The sequence below is a fragment of the Aotus nancymaae genome, unplaced genomic scaffold, assembly GCF_030222135.1.
Source record: "Aotus nancymaae isolate 86718 unplaced genomic scaffold, 86718_ANA_hifiasm-v0.15.2.pri h1tg000117l, whole genome shotgun sequence".
Classification (NCBI taxonomy): domain Eukaryota; kingdom Metazoa; phylum Chordata; class Mammalia; order Primates; family Aotidae; genus Aotus; species Aotus nancymaae.
Window position 1 is genome coordinate 6,607,144 of NW_026988532.1, and position 24,075 is coordinate 6,631,218.

Below are 24,075 nucleotides of genomic sequence, written 5' to 3' on the forward strand. Positions count from 1 at the left end.
TCACTTCTTACAAAAGCGAATGACAGATGAGTCAGAGGTTAAAGGTAAACCATCCACAAAACGAAGATCACATCAAGGAAGACCATTTCAGAGCTCCTGGAGTTTTGAACTAAATAGAATACAAACAAAAGAAAAGAGATGTAAACATTTTGTGAACCTGACTCTAGACTATTTCCTTAAATTACTTTCAAATGACTGGTGTGATGTTATATAAAGCGTACAATATTGATGAAGGTGTTTCGCTATTCCTTGCCTGTCCCCCACCCCCAACTTATTAAATTTAAAACAACAGTTCACTTAAGGGAAATAGCTAATTTTCCTGTTTTATCTTATAATAAGCAGTGCCTTCATCACAGAGTTAAAAAATCATCTCTAATTTGATTTAATTGGCAAAACCATTACACAAGGGAAATGCTACCTGCAGGGATCTATCAGCCTGTCCAGGAGGCCCAGAGATGTTTGCATACTTGAAAACATTTTATGCCAGTTGGAGACCTCGTAAAAGTTGTTTTCCATACAGCATCCAAATATTTTTGTGCAGTACTGATTTACTGTACAAACCTGGATCGTGAAGAAAATAACAAGCTTAATCATTTTCCCACCCAAGGGTTATTAATAATTGTGGTCATGCTATACAGAGAACTGCAGTGTTTGTTTGGTTTTTTTTTATTTTGCTTTAATACTTCTAAATCCCCCAAATAAAAGTTTCATTTGAATTGCCCTTTAACTAATTAGGTTTTATGTAATTATCAGGCTAGTGTAGCAATATGGCAAATTGCATGGTGTGCTACATTAATTTTGAACTGTTTGCTGATGTTCTAGAAGGAAAGCTAAGGTCCCAGGTGAAATGCCTATGGGACTATCATGTACCCAGTATCCTCATCACAGAACCATTTCATATTTGTGTAACTAGCATTTCACATTCATGAAACCTTGTGGTTATCCTAAAATTGAATGAACATTAGGACATAGCTGCCTCTTTAATCCTGAAGAACAAATCAAATATTCCAATGGAGGAGGTGAAATAATCTCCTACTTAAAATTTTTTAAAAATCCACTAAGTTTACCAATCTTTATTGACAACAGTTGCCCACCTTGAGCAAATTAACTTTATCATGTGTTAGCATTTTCCCAGGTGACTTTATAATGTCAAGCCACTTTTTTTTAAAGTGTGAGCTGATATCTCTGCCTTTGCCAGTTATCTCTGGGGGGTCAGGAAATTCCTAGCTTAAAAACTTGCCAAGATCTCCAGAAGGCTGAATGACGAAACTTTAAATATGCTAACTGTGAATTCCTACACTGTGCCAGTTACTTCAAGGATGTATCAATTGAAGTCTTCTTGGACTATCAATGGAGAACTGTCCAACTAGTCACTCCACTGCCTGGTAAAAGGGACTGTAGGGAGATGTTACCACATGTCTACAGAATTCTATTTTACAAATGGTGAATCTGAGGTTTAGCGTGGCCACATAACTCACCCACTGCAGTACAGCCAGGAATGCCTATCTGACTGCAAAGGCTACACTCTTAGCATTATACTAAGTGGAAGAGATTAGAAAAGAAAAATTCTAGATTTATTGACTCCTACCCTAGACTTTTTCCAATCCATTACACTGTGCCTCAGAAGACCTGTTGGTCCCTAATTGACCCCTTTCTGTGCAGGGAACTGTAGAGTCCTGGAGAAAAGTCAGAGCTCATTTTGGAATTCCTTATTGTGTTGTCAGCTGGAGAACTTACAAGCATGGTGTCTGAGGACAGGGATGGAGGACTGTGACCTCCCCCTTTCAAAATATGCTATTCCTCCACCACCAAACTTTCTATTAAGGAACAGGGAAAATGTATAGATGTCAGATATTTTATAGAACATGAAACAGTTCATGAAATTAGCTATGCAAATTGTGGAAGCATGATTATACATACTCTGCACCAGTAAACCAAAAGTTTTTCTTCATCAAGGTAGTTGCTTATAACAAAATAAAATTCTGTATGCCATCTCAAGGAGAGCTCTACCACTATCACACTAACCTCTGTTTTCCCCCTCAGTCTAATGATGCCGTATTTCTGAGAGTAGGGAGTTGCTGCAAAGATGGTAACATTACCTCCAAGGCTCTAGGGATTTCTCCTGTAGAACTTCAGAGTTTCCTGTGGATTTCTTTCTAGGCATCAATAATGTTATTTCCATCCCAAATGTGGCGTGTGCCTAAAATGTTTTTTAAGTTAAAAAAAAAAATGCTGTTTCCAGATTTCCTGAAGAATGACAGCAGTGACTATATAAACCCAAAGGGACCTTGTAATTTTATCTCCACCAGATGTTTTCTTCATATGCCAGGGAAGGAGAATGTTAAAGGAAGGTTCACTAACATCCTCTCAGCAGTGGCATACCGTATCATGGTGGTACCCTGTTTCTCACAGGTTGCCATATTTTAGAATCAAAAATTATGTAAGCATTAGTATTGTTAGGAAACTTAATAAAAAAGCAACTCATCCACATCATCATTTTCAGACCAGGCAACCAACTCTTAAATGAATTGCCTAAAGCATCTGAATAATGACCTAGCCAGAATTCCAGCTCAATGTCCAATTTCCAAACTAGGACTTTTTTCATTCTGCCATGACATTAGAATTCACCTCATTTATATAAATTAAACTGAAAATATGAGCTATTAATTGGTAGAAAATGCTAGAAAAAAATCAGAAAACTTTCTCCTTAATCGGAAAGTTACATTTTACAGTGTCCTTAAAGGCCATCCACAAAGTGACTTGAAAGCTGCTCTGTAAATGCCATGTGTGATAGAAGACAACTTAATACTCTAAAGCAACTCTACCCCTAAAGCTTTCTTGGTGTCAGTAAACTGTCTTTAGTTTTCTGCTTCAAGTTTGCTTTGTAGCTTGACTCAGTGTTACATCAGCCCTAGACAGTCAGGTTTAGCAATTCTATCACAGTTTTCTTCAACTTACAATGCAGAGAGCTTTCCTTGGGTACAGAAGAGGAAAATATTTCCTTCCAGAGTCTCATTTTTATAACCAAAATCTTAATTTTTCTCATTCATAAAAATTGATTTCAAGTGCCCCAACTAAATTGTCATGTAACAGTGTTGGGGGTAAGTTCTTAAAAAAAAATTGGAGAAACTATTTGATTCATATTCTAAGCTGATGTACTTCTAAACCAAAAGAAATTTAGAAATTACCATTTTCTTATTTTTAAAGGTTAAAAATCAAGTATTTTTACATAGTGTTACAAAATAATTTGTATTGCTTTCTGAATAATAGTATTTGATAAAGGCCCTATAATTGGATTATTCCCTCAAGTAAGCTGTATCTTAAGAGAGCCTTTCAACTTATCAGAATCACTTGCTTTAAGCACAATTAACATTGAAAAAAAATTGGGGAAGACATTATTTTTCCTACTCCGAGTCAGTAACAATTGTTTATAGTACAGTAATCTGATTTGTATTTATAATAGCAACCACAAATAGAATGAACTAACATTTATTGAATGCTCACTACGATGCCAAGCAAATATTAACTCCTTCTGTCTTGACAACAGCGAGTAACAGATAGTGTCATTATTCCATTTTGCAGATGAGAAAAGCTAGGCGCAAAGAAGTTAAGGAACTTGTCCAAGTGGTAGAACTGGGCTTTTAACCCAGACTGAGCTTTACTGACACCACCATATCTTAAATAAATTTACCCTAAATAGATTATTTTCTAGGCTTTTCCACAGATACAATCTGAAAATTCAGACTAATGATAGCAACTGAAAGACATTCCAGTTATTTTATTTTTAAAGGATGCAGTTGTGGAATAAGTGATTTTGGTCTCCATACTAAATATGTGGACATAGTCTTTGGAGCCTTGATCTGGGATATACTTAAGACAAATTCTGTCATTTTTCCCAAAGGTATGGAACCAGGATCCTTAAGAAGAAGTGATTTCCGTAAAAAGCTATTCTTCAATGATTTGTCATTTACAAGCATGCAGTGATCCTTCCCCTCACCCTTATAATAATTTCTCAATTCAGTTTGGGTTTCACTAACAGTTAAAAGGTCTATAGTCAAGGTATGTAGGGATAATTTTCTCACCACACAAAGAATTCTTAATCCACTAGAATCTCCAAAGGGCATATGCCTCGTATCAACAGGCATCATCCTTCCATGAACCTTAGTATGATGCTGCCAGGCCATGAGAAAACCACGGGAGTGATGGAACATGTCAGCTGAGAGAAACCTAAGAAATCTCTTATCCAGCATTCTTGTTTTACAGATAAGGAAAGTAAAATCCAGAGAAATTAACAGCCAAGTAGCTCCTCGGTGGCGGAACGGGGATCAGACCTCGCATCTTCTGAATCCCAGTGCTCTTTGCCTTGTAACAAACTACCACTCTGAGACACTCATACTGACCCAAAGATTTTCCTTAGCTGATTTGTGAAAAAAATTAATACATTCTACAACAGTTCATATAAAGAAGCAATACAAATATTGTTGATGTATTATCATTTTTTTCTATTGCTAAGAATTTTTTTCACCAAGAATTCTCAGAAGCTTCATGTTATTCAAAAACTTTTATTGGAACTGGATGTGATAAGATAGAATTAGTCTCAATCATACTATTAAAGTAGCCTCTAACATGCCTGATTTACTTCTGGGAATTAAATGTTAGTAATATTTGTTGAGCATTTTCTACAGGCCAAGATCTTAGAATAAAGAGTAAAATTACTCAGAGAATAATTGGCTAATTTTAAGTTTTCTTACATGTTCTTGTAATTATAAAACAAAATACATTTAAAAAATTAGATGAAATATTAACTTTAAAAAAATCTCATGAAGGCCAAATATTAAAATGTCTATGTGCAGTCGGTAACACACTATAGGAGTTTAGAGGCCACAGATTTCAATATTCATTTTTATAGGATAACATTTTTCCTCCCAAGGAAAATGCAGAGCACATAAAATTTTGTCCCACTGGAGATATATATCGATCAGGATTTTCATATGATGCCTGCTGATGGTTCTGAGTTTTAGTCATTCAGGGAGGTTGAGCATCTACATAATGAAAATTATTTTTTAAAAAAATTCTAATTATATTCCCAGGCAAAAACAAAGGAAAGGCTTCCCCCATGCAAGGAAATATTTTAGGTACACAATACAGAAGAAAATTATATTCTCAGTAGGAACAGATTGTAAGTGAGGTGTCTATCTTGATAATTCCATACAGGTCAGGAGGTCTCAGCAAATTGAAAGTAGAATGACCTATGTTAATTTTTTTAAATACATATAAGAAAATCCATAAACTGGAACCTTGGCATTCTGGAGGAAAAAAATCATAAAACACTAAGAAAGGAGTTATGCTAAAATACAGGCACAGACAAATATTTTAAATATTAGAATATGAAATAAAGTTTAATTTATAGTGTAATTTTTCAGAACTCATTTCTAAAATTGATTTAATACAAAGTTATTATCTTTACTTAAATTTCTTGGCAAAGCTCAATAACAAAATAATAAATTATAGTAGTACTTGCATTTCATTAAGACAAACAAGTCACTAAATACTTAACATTAAGCTTGCAAACATCACCCCCACTTATTACCTGTTATTTGTCTCTGTACAGAAAAAGGTGGAGAGAGCTAGTTCACCAAACTAAGATTGTCCTAATCTGATGCTAATAATATAAATACATTTAATGTAAAACAGCACCAATACTTTGAAAGCTTTATTAAATAAACAGTTTCTGGGAATACAGACAATATTAATTTCCTCAAAACACAAATTTAATAGTTTTTCAAAGCTGATCATCACAGATCAAGTAGGCTTGTCCTATTAATTCAATATCTACCCATCATCAAAATGCTCAGATGAAAAGCAACATTTGGTCAGTAACTTGCATATTTTGCCTACCTATTACTAAATATTTATTTATTTAGTAACACCTGAGTACAGATGCGTAAAATTATTACAGTCTTTCTTTATTCACAAATGTTCATAGATATCATCAAGATTTCCTTTGCCTTTGTGGATATATGTATGAGAACAGCGTGAAACAGAGCAACAGCTCTGTTGGCTCTATCAGATCAGCTTTTCTAACAAATATTTAAAAAGCAAAGTTAAAGTGCAGTTCTCTTGTCTTGGAAGAACCCGCAATAATCTATTATGGAGGAGGCAGTATGATAATACCTGTTTACAGTAGCCTAGCCACTTGATATCTATTTCTCAATTATCAGATATTTACTGAAGCCCTCTGCAAGGCTTTGCCCTTCTTCAAAGAGAGCCAATACAATTAGAGAGATGAGAAATCGACCTATAAAATTTTAACTAGCAATATTAAAACTCACGCCTGTCCACATATCGGTGAGAAAGCAGGAGCACTGAAAGTAACAGGTTACAGGAGTTTAGAAGCAAGAGCCATCCTTATGGACTTGGATGGTACCAAAGAACAACATAAGACAGGTGGTTTTGAGGCTAGACTCAATAGATGGTAAGATTTTAATCATAAAATAGCTGCTTTAGCTGGGTGCAGTGGTGCACACCTGTAATCCCAGCACTTTGGGAGGCCGAGGCGAGTGGATCACGAGGTCAGAAGTTCAAGACCAGCCTGGCCAACATGGTGAAACTCTGTCTCTTTTAAAAATAAATAAATACATACATACATACATACATAAAATTTAAGAAAAAATAGCTGCTTTAATAGTCATGCCCTAGGCACCTTCACAAAAACAGTTTAAAAATTAAATCCTAGCCTGGCTGTTCTGCCTTCCATAACTGAAAGACACAAGTAATACCAAGACATAAATAATACAAATTCTTAAATTAATTAATGCTTTTAGTTATTTCTGCATTGGAACCAATAACTCTAGGAACATATTTTGAGGTAAGGCATCATGAAAACATATACATACTCATACATACAAACCTTAGATACAATTGGAAGCACCTTGGACTTTTCTCCATAAGCCAAAACCACCAGTTATCCCTCTTTCCTTTTCTGAGAAATTACACATATAAAAACAGAAAATATATCCACTCCTTTTCCGAGATAATGGCTCACACTTAAAACATACCCCAAAGAATCGATCGTGAAAGACTAATGCAACCAGTTCATATCTGTAAATATAAATTGAGGAGAATGGAGTCCTCAAGTGAGAAATTATTTCTTTAGTGTTATCTTCTAGTTTCAGGCACCAGCTTTACATAATAGTTTGGATTGCTGAAGTCCTTATTTGTATTTTTGTGTGCATGTAAGAACACTCTACCTTATGTTAAAAGAAAATGTGTAGCTTTAGTGAGGAAGTAGCTATATATTTAATGTCCATTCAATGTTTTGGGAATCATGAATTGCTTGCTCTTGTTTGATGTGGGAGTCATGTTTTGTTTAAGTGCATCACAGCCAAGTTAAAGAGCAGATGTATGATTTGTGTCTTTGTCCATATAATTTTCTGTTTAAACCAAATGACATTATAGATGAAAATAACATACCCTGATTTTTCCTGATGCATGCAGCTCCTCCAAAGTTTAATAGGATATGGCCGAATATTTCTTCCCTTGAGGTTCCTAACCCAAAACAAGGTAGGAGCATGTAAAATTCCTACTGATATAAAATCCCACATGTTTGGGGGAAAATCCTATATGCCATTTTTAGCACAAAATAAGAGCATTATCATGAATGCCATGTCTTTGAAAGAATCATAATTCAATCTTTTTTCTAATATGAAGATTGTCCCAAAAATATTAGAGTGAAAGATGAAGGGGAAAATTAGATGGCATGGAAGCGTTTTAACTTTAATCTTTACTAGATTACACTGAAGGTCAGTCAGTCCCAAGAGAAATCTAGACTTCTGTTGCCACCACAGTGTGGAGTACAGACAAGACTTAAAAATGGGTGAGTGGCACAGGCATCCTTTCAATGTCTCCCTCTTACTTTTAAGTCAACCAACTAGTACAACCCTCAGTTGTACTGAGGGTCTGGGAAAATACATAGAGGTAGTATTGTGACACCTGAAAGATAAGTTTTCTCTGACTATTGCTCCATATTGAGCGTCAAAAATTTGGAGCAAGCTCTCTGTGTCTTTCCCTCCCTCCTATTCCTCTCTTCTACCCTCCCTTGATCCTCTCTCACACATTCTTGTCCCTGTCTCTCTCACCCTCCCTACTTCCTCCCTCCTCTCTCTCTCTCTCCCTCTCTCTCTCTCTGTTTGTGTATGTGTGTATGTATCTCTCTCTCTTTCATATCACAGTAAATTTTCCTTGTTGGAACTTTTCCTTTTATCTTCTTTATCAATTAACATTCATGTGTTCCAGCATTTAGAGCAATCTGTTCTCTGTCCTTAGAGCAGTAATTATTTTCTCACTCCTAATGTCAAAAAAAAAACAAAACAAGAAAACAAGACTGATAGACAGAAATGTGACTATGCAGGAAGAAAGAGAACTTTTAAAAGCTGGGCAATAAACTTCATAAGCTGCATTGTAATGTTAAATTCATATTAACATCTGCCCTATGATATATATACATAATCATGTATAAATAGGAATTTATTTTAATATAAGATTATATTTTTTTGCCTTCTTCCTTCTTCAAATAAAAAAAGGCACATCTTTAGCTTCCATCTTCCTTAGTTATATACAGGATGTTCTTTTTAAACTCTAATGAATACAGATGGAAGAGAAAATGAGCAAAAGGAGGAACCAGGAAATAGCTGCTAAGCAAAACAAAATATATTAGCAATTTGTTGAGGAGTCAAATTGGAAGGGCTGCGTTTTCAGTCCTTGATCAGCGTGATGAAATCTAGACTGTCCTAGATACATATATTACCAGCAAATAGAATTATCTTAATCATCTGCTCCAAATGATTTTTTTCAAGTTTCTGCATATATATATGAAAGAAGAAATACAGACCAAGCTCACCCCTATTAGTATAATTCTGTGAGGATTCAGAAGAGGTTTAGTGGTTTTATTCCTTGGCAAGTTCAATGGCAGCATCTTCAGTGAAATGTCTCTCAGTATTTCCTATTGAATTTCATAGTCCACAGATTATACAACGCAGGCTCTAAGACAACACTTCTCCCCAGTGAGTTTTGAGCTGAACAAGATTATGCATTGTTCAAAACCTGAAGTAGGCCCATTTAATTATTTTGCTGTGTTTTCTTTGAGTGTCACAGGACAAAACACTTTCAGAAATATCTTTATGTCATACCAATTGTACTTTCTTAGAATGTGGATAATGAGTTCAAATGAATCTATTGAGAAGCAGCACGGTTGAACAAAGTGCTTAAACTTTGAAATTTTAGCAAAAGGTGCACTTTGTAACAGAGGCCAGTTCTCTGCAGCCATAATTTATCTTGTCCACATCTGCAAAGAACATCAGGCTCTATTCTGTTTTGGCTATTTTCACAAGCAACTCTTTATGAATAATTGGAAAAGAAATGTCAGGCAAACACAGAGAGAAAACCCTGCCATTAACAAGCTGATATCATCAAAAAGGTAATAAATGCTGAGAAGACTACAACTTTTAAAGGTACACAAAGGTATACATGTTCAAGGTGACTCTGAGACTTAGGCCCAAATGCTGCTGAATGGCTGACTATTGGGACTGACTATGTTCTAGGGTATCTAATGAGTTCAACAAGAATAGTCTAAATGGTATATATGTAGACTACTTTATGATGACATAGAATGTCATGGTGAACCGAGGCAATGATAATGTCAACTGACAACACAACTACTATTTTTTTAAATTGACAGTAGGGGATCCTACTATCCATATTGTTATGGGAATGATCCTTGCTTCACTGGATTCTTGATTTAAATGGTAATAATTTTTGCCTCTGAAAAGAAAACTTCAAAACTGTATTACTGACAATGTTGAACCATTTTCAGCCAAATGCTAGCCTTACTTTGTGATTCAAACAAATTCCCAGAAACAACAGATACCAATAATCTCTTAATTTAGGGCTACTTTTTAAGTGGGTTGGTGATAAGTTATTACAGTTTGAACGTTTCACTATTGTTTCTAATTTATTGTTCATTCTTTTAAACCTATCCAGTTGCTCCCAAATTAGCTTTGTCAACAGTTTCTTCTGTTCAAGTTGCAAACCACAAGAGAGGTAGGAATTCTTGGATTCATACAGTGATTTCATGGTGTTATGTGTTGTGAAACTTTGCACTGTATGAATCTGGAATATCTGTGAAGTGTACCCATCAGCTTATTGGTGAGGCATGTTGACTGATACCAATCAATGCATCAAATAGTACTGAGAATCATCTGTAAGAAAAAAAAAAATGCTTCACTCAGAAACTTGACTACAATTAAAAGTGCTACAACATTTGTTTTCTGAAAGATTAATGTGTGAATAAGAATGACAATGATTGAGGTACCTGTTTAGACCATGAATGTGAGAACACTAACATGGACACTCATTTGCATTGAAAATGAGGAAACCCACTTACAGTGAGTTTCAAGGGTGCTTTTCATGAGACCAGAATGGCAGGTTCCATGTATGGTGCCCATTTCACTTTGTGACAAATGAAACACCTTGGAATTTATGCTTCCAAAAAATTGTTTTGAATAACTTTGAAAAACACAAGTGAAATCTGCAATGGATTAAGTGTTGCTTATGATCCAAAAATAATAGTTATATTACTTTCTTTAAATGAAAGTGAGCAGTGCTCATCTGTGACTCATGAATGGCCCATTCCAGCTAGCATCTGTCTTTCACAGAATGAAGATTTTTCAGGAAACATAAAGACTTATGTTTTTATTTCACCATTTTTTTGTTCTTTAAATGTCCTGTGTAACAGGTGTGTCTTGTTTTCCACCCTTGACTGTTGGGCATATGTCACTTTCTGGTTTTGTTTTTTTGTTTTTTCATAAAACACCTCTTACAAAGAAATATATTGATTAATAAAATCTGAACTTAGTTTGACCCATTTGGTGAAAATGACCATAATGTTTTCCTATTCCTTATTGAATTTAGTCATTTCCCAGATTTTAATCAATGTTGAATTTGTCCTTCTGTGACACACAGAGAAAAAGTGGAAGCTGGTCAGAAAATGGGAAAAGAGAAACCAAGAGTATCTAAACCATGTCTCAAATTTTTCCCAAATGTACTTTTAACCATGGAACACAGAAGATGCCAATTTGGGTGTAAGGAAACCCAATTGGTTTTGAAATTTGGGGAAATAAGTCTTGTTTGAGAAAAGCAGATGCAGGCTCAGAGGGTAACAAACCAATCTATGCACGTGGTGTGACATGCAGGCAGTCACTGAAGCCACCATAGGGATGCCATATGGAAGGAAACAAAGGAGGTGAAGGGGAAAGGAAGGAAAAAGCACGTACAAAGTTCATCTCTTTTCTGTCATGTCAAGTGTGCTGGATACACAAGAGGCCTCTGAACCTGGAATTTGACCCTGCATCTCTAGCTTCTTGAGGACAGAGCACCAATGAGGTCCAGACACAACCCTGGAGGCAGGGGAAAGCTACCCAACGAAGTAGACTTACTATAGACAAATTCACATCATCATCAAATGATATGTGTGGAAGAGCTTCAACAGCTATGTAAGGATGCAAGACAGGGTTGTGGATGGGGAAAAGACAGAAAATGCTAGAGCCTCTTAATTTCCAGAATCACTGCATGTAATGCAGTGAAGGGAAGATTCTTTTTAGAGTTCCAATTCCTTCACCTTTAAAGTCTTTTTCTCAAATTCTTCCTTTTTGAATGTCTAAAGTGAATTTTAATCAGCTCTGAATTTGAATTAGTTTTCCTCATTTGGCCAAAATTAAAAAAATCTACCTGTTCTAAATGTGCCACATTCAGTATATTTACAGAGGTAACTTACTAATATAATATAGGCAACATGGGGAACAGTAAGAAAGAAGATGCAAAAGAGATATTGAATCCCCTCCTCTTAGTAACATTCTTTTCTTTCATTCTCTGTATCCAACCTCTTCATTTCCTGAAACTCTTATCTGCCCAGGTCTTCCCTAGCCAGTGTCAGTAAGAAGGAACCTTTTAAACCTTAGAGGAGACTTGGTCCTTTCCTTATCTAGAAAGTCAACTTTGAACCCTTCCCCTTGTAAAACACCTCTAGCCTTTATTGCTCTTAACTGGCTAGGTACTAAGTACTTGATTATCACAACTGCCTTCTATGTTGCAATATATCCCATATATTGCACGTATATAGTATTTTTTCTATCTTCCCCCCAGAACAATAGTACTTAGTGGGGATGTAGGTGGATTTTGCCCTCCAGGGGACATTTGGCAATGTCTGGAGACATTTCTGGTTGTCACAGTTTGGGGTTGCTACCACATCTAGTCATCTAGTCTGTAAAGGGCCCATGGATGCATTTGAAAAGCCTGCAATACACAGGACAGTCCCATACAACAAAGAGTTGTTTGGCCCAAAAATGGCAATAGTGCCAAGGTTGAAAAAGCCCGCACTAGACTCTGGAGGCCTGGACTTCATTAACTTTGTCTCCTGGTACATGATGGCTGTACGTGGTACAGGGTAGTTCTCAATAAATATGTGTTGCCAATGTTTGTTGTGCCATATTGTGTATACATAAAGCTAAAGACCCCTTTTAGCTTTGTTTATACAACAGTAATGAAACTTTTCTAAAATGAAATTTGAGACGAAAAACCGTATAAAACCACAGCAGTTTTCAGAAACCTGCTTTTTCTCTGCCTAAACTGATCTGTTCATAGACATATAGTGAACTCGCAGCTAAAATAATCACTAACTCAGCTACAGCTTGTTCTGTGGCTATTGTTTTTCTAACTCTTTAATATATAAGATACAGTCAGATTCTCTTCAGGAATTCGAATGATGAAGGAATGAATTTAAACATAACTCTTCTCTGTGTCTTCCTCTGTTCCCCAAAGGAAGGGGCCTCAGGATTATCATTCATCATTCATTCATTTGACAATATTTTTCTCAGTGCTTAGTATATGCCAGGCAATATTTTAAGTTCTGTAGTTACAATTGTGCACATAACAGACACAGTCTGCCCTTGAATATTTACACTAAACTAGAGGGGAAGAAATTATTTTTGCATATACTTTTTGAATATTACAAATTCTATGAAAAAATATAAACAAGATTAGGAAATTGAGGGATTAGGGTATGTGGGTGGGGGCTATTATTTCAGATTAAATGGTCAGATAACTTTCTTTGAGAAGATATTTGAAAAAGAAGTGGGGAAGCAAGTAATGGAGATGTCTGAGGGTATTCCAGACCAGCAAGTACATAGGACCTGGGAAGTGCTTGGCATGTTTGAAGAGCAACATGGAGGCACTGTGCCATGAATTATGAGGAGTGTACTAGCAATGAGCTCCCCGAGGAAGGCCAGGGTCCAGGTCACTAGAGAATGAATGGACTCCTCTTTTGTTCTGAATAAAATGTGAAGCCATTAGGATAATGAGCAGAGGGACGCCAGGACCGCACTTAAGTTTCGAAAGAGTCACTCTGTCTGCCATGTGGAGATGACATTACACAAGGTTTGAGGCCAGAAAAGCAGTTTGGGCACAATGGCAATAATCCAAGTATGGGTTGATGATATGTCTAAGGAAGAGGTGGTAGTGATGGTGAGAGGTGTAAGCTAAGCAGTTGGAGGAATTGAGTGGTCATTTACTGAGATAGCTAGAGCAGCCTGGATGAGTAGCAAGTTTAGGAAGGCAACCCAAGAGCTCAGCTTTGAACAAGTTAAAGTTGAGATGTTTATAAAATGTCCAAGTGGAAATTCTAGGAAGACAGTGGCATACAATGGATGACTCTGAAGAGAGTCTCACTAATTAACGGGGGAGTTAGTCCACCCTGGAAATAACTATTTTAGAATGCCCCACATATATACCATGGAGTTCGGTAAAAAACATCTAGTGTGAATGTAAGTAACAAAGAAGTCCAATGATTAAAGCTTGAAACATTTGAGGAGATGAGGACAAAAAGCAAAATAGAGAAAAAAGCAATGATGGGTAGGGAAGGAGGAGAACTAAGAGAGTGTGGTGGCCCAGAAGCTGCTTCAGGAAGGTTTACCAGGCAGCTCTAAGGACCCCACTGAGATTTATGGTCATGAACTTCAAATGAGACTTGTTTCTAAACGGTTGGAGAAAAACTAGCCACATTTATCTATGGGGATATGAGCATGAAGAGATGAAAAGTTAAATTTTTTTAAAAAAATTTCAACTCAGGGGGTACATGTGCTTGTGTGTTACATGGGTATTACATGCATAATGGTGGGGGATTGGGCTTCTAGTAGACTCATCACCCAAATATTAGACATTGGACCCAGTAGTAATTTTCAGTTCTTAAATGTCCCCCATTTTGGAGTGCTCGGAGTCTAGTTCTCCATCTCTATGTCTATGTGTACCCTTTAACCCCTACTTGTATATAAGAACATGCAATATTTGATTTTCTGCTTCTCTGTTAGTTCACTTAGGATAATAGCCTGCAGCTCCATCCACAGTGCTGCAAATGACATCATTTAATTCTTTCTTATGTCTACATAGTATTCCGTGGGGTATATACACATTTTCTTTAATCAGTCAACCATTGGTGGACACTTAGGTTAGGTTCATGACTTTGCTATGGTAAATAGTACTGCAATAAACATATGACTGTAGTTGTCTTTTTCATATAATGATGTATGTTCCTTTGGGTAGATACCCGTAGTAGAATTGCTGGGTCATATGGCAATTCTGTTTTTAGTTTTTTGAGATATCTCTATACCGTTTTCCTTGGAGTTTGATCTTATTTACATTCCCGCCAACAGCATATGAGTATTCCCTTTTCTCTACATCCATGCCAATATCTGTTGCTTTTTGACTTTTTATTACAGTCATTTTGACTAGTGTAAGATGGCACCTCAGTGTGATTTTAATTTCTATTTCTCTGATGATTAGTGATACTGAGCATTTTTTCATGTGCTTGTTGGCTACTTGTATGTTTTCTTTTGAGAAATGTCTGTTTGTGTCCTTTGCCCAGTTTTTAATGTTGTTGTTTGTTTTATTCCCGTTGAGTTGTTTGTTCCTTGTAGATTTTAAATATTAGTCTTTAGAGGCATAATTTCTAAATATTTCTCCCATTCTGTAGGTCGTCTGTTTGTTCTGTTGATTATTTATTTTGCTATGCAGAAGCTTTTTAGTTTAAGTCCCATTTTTTAATTTTTTTGTTTGTTTTTGTTGTATTTGCTTTTTGAGTCTTTGTTATAAATTCTTTGCCTAGGCTGATGCACAGAAGAGTTTTTCCTATGTTTTCTTCCAGGATTTTTATGGTTTCAGGTCTTATATTTAGGTCCTTAATCCATCTTGAGCTAGTATTTGTGTAGGGTGAGATACGGGTTCAGTGTCATTCTTCTGTATATTGCTAGCCAGTTTTCTCAGCACAGTTAATTGAATAGAGTGTTTTTTCCCCATTGTTTAGTTTTGTCCACTTTATAGAAGGTCAGTTGGTTGTAGGTATGTGGCTTTGTTGTTGGGTTCTCTATTCTGTTCCATTAATCTATTTGTCTATTTTTGTACCCATACTTTGCTGTTTTAGTTACTATAGTTTTGTAGTATAATTTGAAGTCAGGCAATGTGATACCTCTGGATTTGTTTCTTTTGCTTAGAAATGCTTTGGCTTTGGCTATTTGGGCTTTTTTTGTGGGGGGGGGTGTCCATATGAACTTAAGGGTTGGTTTTTCAGATTCTGTGAAGAATGACATTGGTAATTTGATAGGAATTGCATTGAATCTGTAATTTGCTTCCGGTAATGGGTGATTTTTAACAATATTAATTCTTTCAACCCATGAGCATGGGATATTTTTTCATTTATTTGTGTTGTCTACAATTTGTCCCATCCATGTTTTGTAATTCTCCTTGTAAAGATCTTTCACCTCCTCAGTTAGCTGTATTCATAGGTATTTTATTTTATTTTTGTGGCTATGTAAATGGGATTGATTTTTTAATATGATTTGCACCTTGAATATTATTGGTGTACAGAAATGCTATGGATTTTTGTACACTGATTTTATATCCTGAGACTTTGCTGAAGTTGGCAATCAGTCTAGGATTCTCCTACAGAAATCTTTAGGGTTGTCTAGGTATATGATCATGTTGTCATCAGAGACAATTTGATTTCCTCTTTTCCAATTTGAATGCCTCTTATTTCTTTCTCTTGCCTGATAGCTCTGGCTAGGACTTCCTGGAGAGTTGAATTTAACCAGCATCAAGATTGAACCAGGATCAAGATTTCCCTATAATTGGGGGGTAGAAGGGCAAGGGAGTATATATAAGGAAGTGATTATAAGGATTGGACCATGGATACTATACTTTATAAGAAGAAATGGGAGGTTGTGGGAGGTCAGTGATTTGAAGAATCAAAGAATTATTAAACTGTTATCCCTTCAGTATCTTAGTAAAATAATGTAGCTCAAGCTATATCTTACTAGGTTCTGTGCCTGTGTGGAAAGACCAGATATTAAAAAGTGGGAAATTAACAGAAAACCAAAAACTAATACAGCAGTTTATGAGTCATATTTCAAATACTTTGCATTTATATAATACTCTTATGTTATTCAAATCACTTTCAAAGATCTGTTTCTTATTTTATATTCTCAAATATATTATAGCCAGAGAAGATGGCTTTATCTAAGTCTCAGAAGAGTACTAGAAGTCTTAAAGGAATCAAGTTATCATTAGCCCATTTTCTAGATTATAAAACATTTAAATTATCCAGTTATCATTTGAAATAAATTTATACTATTGTGTTTAGCTGAGTATGGTTTCTTATATAATTATTTAACTTTTCCTATCAAATTAATACATTAATTTTTAAACAAGACCCATAAATAGTTAATGTCACCACAGAAATGTGTACTATTCATTAAATTCAGATAATAGTAGTGATAATATCATATTTAACATTTCTATGGAGATTCGTGAAACGGGCCTCAAAGTGTTGAACTTGGATATCTTACAGATTTGCTTTGTCCCTCAGATAAAGCTTTGTCAGGTGGAGTTAAGCATGTAGTTCTGGCCGTGGGGCAGAAGCTACAGAATCCTTTAGGTACCCACAAAGGAACTATGCTGTGAAAAGTCACTAGCCTTATTCTCTACGTTTCCCCAACTTCATACCTTTGCCCACTCTTCACTCTATTGTTTTCTCCTAAAATGCTCATTCCATTTTATTTTGTTTTGTTTTAATAAACTCTCCCTGCCCTAAAGAAGATTCAGAGTGCAAGTCCTGTAGTACGTTTTTTCTAATTCCCCTCATGTTAAATGAAGTTTTCCTTCTACTTAGATTGCTTTGCGTCACTATTTTTTCTTAGCACACACTATTTTCTTTCTGGTTATCTGAGCATATGTTGTCTTATTTACTAAACAAGCTTCCAGGCAACAAGCTTCTATGTAGCTGTAGAAAGCTCCTAGAATGAATTTTTGCACATAAAAAGATACTTTTGAACAAAACTCTGTTAATTAAATTAGATGTACCAGGAACCAACCAACCAGCGTTGGAGAACCTGAAAAAGGACAGTCAATAAGAGACCTCTTCCAGAGGAAGGGACCCAGGGGCGGGGCTATTGTTGCCCCTCCTCAGGAATTCCTGGCAGTTCTCAAAAAGTCCTTGGGAAACAATTAGGTTTGATAATTGGGTTTCCTTCCTTCAACCACTGCTCTCAAAAGGCTCTAGTCCTGAAAGATTGTCTTTATTTCAAACCCTCAAACAGAGAAGACTCTAGAAGCCTTTCTGATTTCCTCTGCAGTCAGTAATGCCGGTATAAACAAGGCGGAACTCAGAGAGGTACAGTGGATTGGTGGGAGATGATTGTTGTTTTCCAACAGATTTTAATTTACTAATCTGTAACTCTATGATTATCGGAGTATTATTGTTAACTTGGCATGCCTCTACTACTAAATTTATTTGGGTATTTTCTTACTCTGTTTCCTACATTGGAGTCTCAAGGCCACCTTTTCCCAGGACTCTCCCTACCCTCATACTCACCTCCCCTCTGACTGCTTCCTGTCCTCACACTCACCCTTCACTCCCTGTGCACGTGCACATGGTGATACAGCTGACCTCAAATAAAGGGAGTGGCTTGGCTTCAGGATCTTCCCTTTTTTCTTGCCTCTCTTTTAGCAACTGGGGTCCCAAAGTTGCTGATACTGTTTCTGGTTATCTTCTACTCTTCACCATTCCCAGTGTCCTCCTCTGCTTCTATCCAAATTTGATTTCATTCCATCAGGACCTTGATCTCAGCTTTCTTTTGTAGTAACTAGCTTTCTAACAAATGAATATGAACTTTTCTGATGAGTGGTAGCATATGAATTTTTTTTTAAGTTTTAAAAGTTAGCTATCTCTTACTATTATTTACTTGACAACACTTACTCATTTTTACTCTGGCCATCAAAATATAGTATTTGCAAAATTTTATATAGGCCAAAATAGTAACTCAACACCTAGCCAAGTTCCTGACACATAAACAAACTCAGTGAAAATATTTGCTGAATGAATGAATGAATGAGTTCAAATAGTGACTGTGCTTGGCTTCCTAGTGGCATAAAATAAAAGCAAGATATTGATGCAAGAAATATTTTTAAACAAACAAAATGTGCAATATCCTAGTTGACCTTTCTTATAAATGTCCAGCTAGATTTACCCTCGTATTCCAAGAAGACAAAATAGATACCCCTCCTAGTTACCACTCACACTTTTGTAGTAATTATTTCTATCAACAGAGACTTTGTCGTTACCATTTCTTTTAAAAAGGTTGAATTGGATTTACAACTTCTTGCTCTAGTTGAGATGCAAGAAAGAAGAAATCTAGTCACCCTCCAACCTTCCCCAACTCCTCTCATTCCCTTCTTCATCTCCCTGTCTAGTCGTTACCACCATCTCTCCTAAGCCTCAAAGGTACCTCTAACATTTTAAAGAGACCAAGGAAAAGACATGTGGGGTTACAGTAGCTGCCTAATTCTTCTTTTGTAGCAAACTATTCTTGAAACTTAAAAGAAAAGGAGGAAATCTTACGAGCACTTTTTCACACAAATGATCTCCCCGCTTTTATGTCTTCTCTCACACACACACATACAGATTTGGTCTGAAGAAAGGCTTAAGAAAGCCATCTTCTCCTCTTAGCATCAGAGAAAAACAAATACAAAGAATTGTTTCATTGTCTAGATCTCTGTTAAATTTGCCATGATGTGTATGAAACCCCGATTGAGTTGCTGTCTTGGCATGATGTCAGAGAGCAGAAGAGCCATGGTGATCGGACTCAGACTCTCAATGCTCACACAAACCCCTCCCACTTTTTTAAGGCTGAAAAGATGAAGAGAAAACGAGATAAATGGTGCAAAGACAGTAAAATTCTCTGTGCAAAAAATAGACGTTTGCATCACTGGAAACTGAGGCTTCTCAAATTTTAAAAGGTGCACACCTGCAAATGCTTCTGTTCATCTTGTCTGCCAAGAATTAACAATCTTCAGTCCTGTTCCGAATGTTCGACCTTTCTATCCTGCTTGAAACAGATGCTATTTCCATGCTAGTCACAACCACCTGTTGTCACCATGTGTCATGTTGAACCACATATATGTAATGCCATTCCACCGTCTTTTCTCCATCCCTCATTTTATCTAAGCATGTAGTATGCTATTACTCTGCTACTGTATACACTTTGTATACATTTCTGTTCTTCCTTGCAAGATTGTGAATGCTTCGGCCACTCCAATCGATGCAGTTATATCGATCTGCTAAATACAGTCATTTGCGTGAGCTGTAAACACAACACTAGAGGGCAGCACTGTGAGTTATGCAGGCTGGGCTACTTCAGAAATGCTTCTGCACAACTGGACGATGAGAATGTGTGCATAGGTCAGTTCCATTACAATTTCAGCTATTGTTCTGTGCCTTTTGAGCTATGGGGAGCTATTTAGGGTGGAGAGGCTGGTGACTTGCATCATGGTTGAGCTAGAATGAACTTTCTCAATGGAGCAAATATCCTATGGTAGAGTTAAAATTCACTTGTACTGGTTGAGATTATAGTTGAGGGATATACTTTGAGTCCTTATGTTGATGCTTTAAATGATGATCTCAGAAATCATGTTAAAGAAATTAAGAATTTTCTTTCTTCTCATTTTTGTTTTTATATGAAATTTTAAAACCTGATGATTCTGAACTGATCTTATAGCCTTAAATTATACATTCAACTTTCAAAATAGAAACTTATTATATGGAATTTAATTATAGATATCAAAAATTGGGGTACAAACTCTTGCATATAATTGGTGATCAACGAGTATTGATAGATTAGAAATGTTGCTATTTGAAATTGAAAACAATTAGCAACTGGAAATGTAGAAGTTTGTCTGACTTCTTCATCCATAGCAATGAAATTCCATTTATTGAATTTTCCTACAGCTCCCAAAAGGAGGAGTAATATCTCAAAAGTATTCTAGTCAATTAATTTTCTTAGCCCTGGAAAACTGAGTCCACAGAGCCCCCTGAGCACTTTCCCTTCCCTCCCCACCAATGACTACTGCTCTTAGCACCTAGGGAGGAAGGGGTGCCTTTCCCACCCAGAAAATCTCCTGCCTTTTACATAGTGACACCTGTGTTTAAGAATGCGGGGGTGCCAAGGGAAAAATAAAAAACAGTAAATGGAATTTCACTTCATAATTCATGCTGAAGCAATGCATATATTTGAAATGCTGAAAAATATATGTGTAGCCCTTACACCAGTAGGTAGCTATATAGGCACCCAATTTTAAAGGTAAACTTTTTCACACTGAGATACGTTCAATAGGATACACAAGCTGAAAAGTGACAAGCAGTCTTTTTATCAAGAAAAGAAATCCAATTCATATTTCTGGGATCATTGTCCTCTGATTGGATTCTCAAGATCCAAGTGTCACAAAAAAATAGCTGTACAGTTGTTTTTTAATTAAACTGGGCCAAGTATATATAATACTGTTTATGTCTACAGTACTTTCTATTTTTCAAAGCATTTTTTTATTTATTATTTGTCAATTAGGAGAGAAAGTACTGGACTTAGAGGCCAGAAAGCTAGGCTCAAATTTCAGTTTGCTATCTCATAGCTGTGTATCATAGGTAAGTCATTTGAGCCTTCTAAATCAGATGAGGACCAGATGCAATGCACAGAAAACACTTGGTCAACTGCGAACTGGCTTGCAGATGTCCTGTTTAGTGTTTATTTAATCCTCATTAACAAAACAGTAAGGTAAGTATTACACTGATTATTTCCCCTATCTTGTCCTTGAGAAAGTAGGGCAGATTGACCCCAATCTTACAGCAAAGGGTTTTAGACCTCAAAGCTTAAACACTTTCTCTCAACCACTGACACAATTAGCAAAGCTAAGCTCATCAGACTTTTACTCATGGTATGCCTTTTGGATGACAGCAGCAATTCTACTCTGTCTTTATGAACAGAAGTTCAATTGTCTTCATAACACTTGAGTTACAAAGATTTGAGGATATTAATGAAACCCAAAAGACATGTAGTCATCTGAATTTTGAATGCAGAATACATTTTACTGAATGTCATTTGTAAAAATATATAAATGTCATGCTGTAGATAGGTAAACAACAGAAAAGCTAAAATAAATAGGAACACAGGGGAAAAACCTAATCATTTTTACAAAATACCTAAGATTAAAATGTTTTCTAATATTTAATATTATTTTAAATCAATCTTAAAAAGGCCTTAAAAGGAAAGATTTTATTCCATAAAATTTCTCCTATCAGGTAATATAACAATATCACAATATGTTTTATTCAGAGTATTCTATTATTCTGAAATTTGCCCTTTCTTCCAGTTCCAGAGTAAACTATGAACTCCAAATCTGCTTCTTTCTATCCAGTTTTAAAAGGTATAGTTCAGTTGTAAATCCATATTTGATTATCCACAGAGTAGAAAACAGTCTATTCAACGTCTGTCTTTTAAATCACATAAACTACAGAGGAAATATGAAAAACAATACCAATTTTGTATTTATTTTTACTTTTAAAAATCAAGAAGAGTTTTCTTCTCCCCTTCTAGAAAATTTTCTAATTAAAATTATAAACTTTTGGAAAATTCCATTTTATTGAGGTAATCCTGTTTCTGTTTAGTATTTTGTACCTGAAACCACGTAATGTACTTAGTAAGCATAAAGAGGTGCATTCTTAGGTATTATTAAAGTCAGCTCCATTAGGCTGGGCGTGGTGGCTCATGCCTGTAACCCCAGACTTTAGAAGGCCCAGGTGCATGGATCACTTAAGATCAAGAGTTCAAGACCAGCCTGGCCAACATGGTAAAACCTTGTCTTTACTGAAAAAAAAATAAAAATAAAAAGCCGAGAGTGGTGGCCCACACCTGTAATCCCAGCTACTCGGAAGGCTGAGGCAGGAGACTCACTTGAGCCCAAGAGATGGAGGTTACAGTGAGCTGAGAATATCGCCACTCCACTCCAGCCTGGGCTACAGAGTGAGACTCCATCTCAAAAAAATAAGATAAGATAAAAAGTAAAATTAGCTACATTTTTCCCTCACCTACCATAATTTCTTAAATTATTGCCCTTTTCCTAAAGGAGAAAAGTGTTTTTAAAAAATGAATTGAAAAATTTGGCTAGCTGATGGATAGTACGGTCTATCTTTTATCTGTAGTGCTTACATGCGTACAGTGAATTAATAACAATTTCCTTAAAAGCTGGAGATTTCACTTACCCTGCTTAAGGTGCTGAGGGCAGTGATATTGGGGCTGCCTGTGCACAAGGCTAAAGCTGGAGTTTGGCCTCTCAGGACCATTGGAAGCTGTGGCTCCATTGGTTTGCTGTATAAGACAGCATGAACCTATCCACTATTTTCCACATTTAAGCTTCCTAAAGGGCTTGAGGCAGAACTGAGTATTAAATTCAAAAGGATACATCACAAGTAATTGACAGTTAATTTTAATACCATTTTGTATAGAAAGCACTAATGAAAATGAAGGGATATTTACCCAATTCACTTCACAGAATAAGGCACTAAAATTGGAGACTTTGAACTTCATCTAAGTCTTGTCTATATTAAAAATAAAAGAAAAAAACACTTTGCCAATTTTTTAACAATTGACAATAAAATTCACCACCCTGACTGTAAAGGAACCACTGATATCTTTAACAAAAGGTAGGCTCTGTGATGAAATAGATGTTTGAAAATACTTGCATCATTTTATATTATGGCAAATACAAAATGCAGCTGGCTATTTCATATTGCCACAGCAATTGCTGCTTCGTAATTACCGGTGAATTTGCCCATTTTTCATACAAATTCCACACACAGCCATGTCTCTAAAGATACATGTAATTACTCTGTGATGATGCAGCAATTACATGAAGATGGCATCCTTGCATGCTTCTGTTTCATGTAAACTTGAGCATTAAGCAGGAAGCTAGAGGATCTGTGGTTTGTGACCTTGAGTAATCACTGTTAATAATCCTGCTAACAAGCTTTGCATCAGAATGAAACAGAGTTCAGCAGCTACTGCTAAGCATTTCTCAAAATTATGGCATTTTATTTTTAATTCCCCTTGAAACCTGTGATTGGGTAATCAGAGGTACCTTAAATAGCATAAAGCAAACACAAGACACTTTTAATACCTATAAATCAATTCTAGTATAACTTTTAAATCAAGGCCCCCAAAGTATTTTATGTTGCTTTGTAATCTAACAGTCCTACATGTTCTTCCTAATTTCATGGAATAAAATATCTTCCAAGGATCTTCCCATTACCCCAACATCCAACACTGACCATAATTCCATAAATGATATTTTTTAAATACAGAATTATTTGTTATATAAGGTGAAGGGAAGGCCACACTCCTCTTGTCCTTTATTTTCATGACTGCATAAAATTACACTTAACTACCATTTTCTATGACAGTGACTGGGATATATTATGGTTTAACTATTCTACTGTTTTGTTTAATTTTGTTTACTTTTTTTTTTTTTTGCCTCTAAAACCTTATATTAATTAATGGTCATGGGCTAATTGACTGGAGAAGTGTGTGAATTCACGTTGGCCAGCTGTAACTCTGCTTACTGGCTTACAATATGCTGGTGATTCGTTGTCAA

General features: G+C 36.0%; 1 protein-coding gene across 6 annotated transcripts in view; it reads left to right on the forward strand.

The window, feature by feature from the left end:
• NTNG1 (netrin G1) overlaps window positions 1-24,075 on the forward strand; it is a 357,410-nt gene that overhangs the window by 286,371 nt on the left and 46,964 nt on the right. For 2 of the 6 annotated variants that reach the window (XM_021667519.2, XM_012466321.3), the window contains exon 6: window positions 19,670-19,837. The exons of 1 other annotated variant lie outside the window; for it this stretch is intronic. In XM_021667519.2, the coding sequence (XP_021523194.1) occupies window positions 19,670-19,837 (168 nt within the window). Of the gene's footprint in view, window positions 1-7,497; window positions 7,564-10,038; window positions 10,099-19,669; window positions 19,838-24,075 lie in introns of all 6 variants that reach the window. 3 more of the 6 variants (XM_021667522.2, XM_021667520.2, XM_064371094.1) reach the window with 3 other exon arrangements.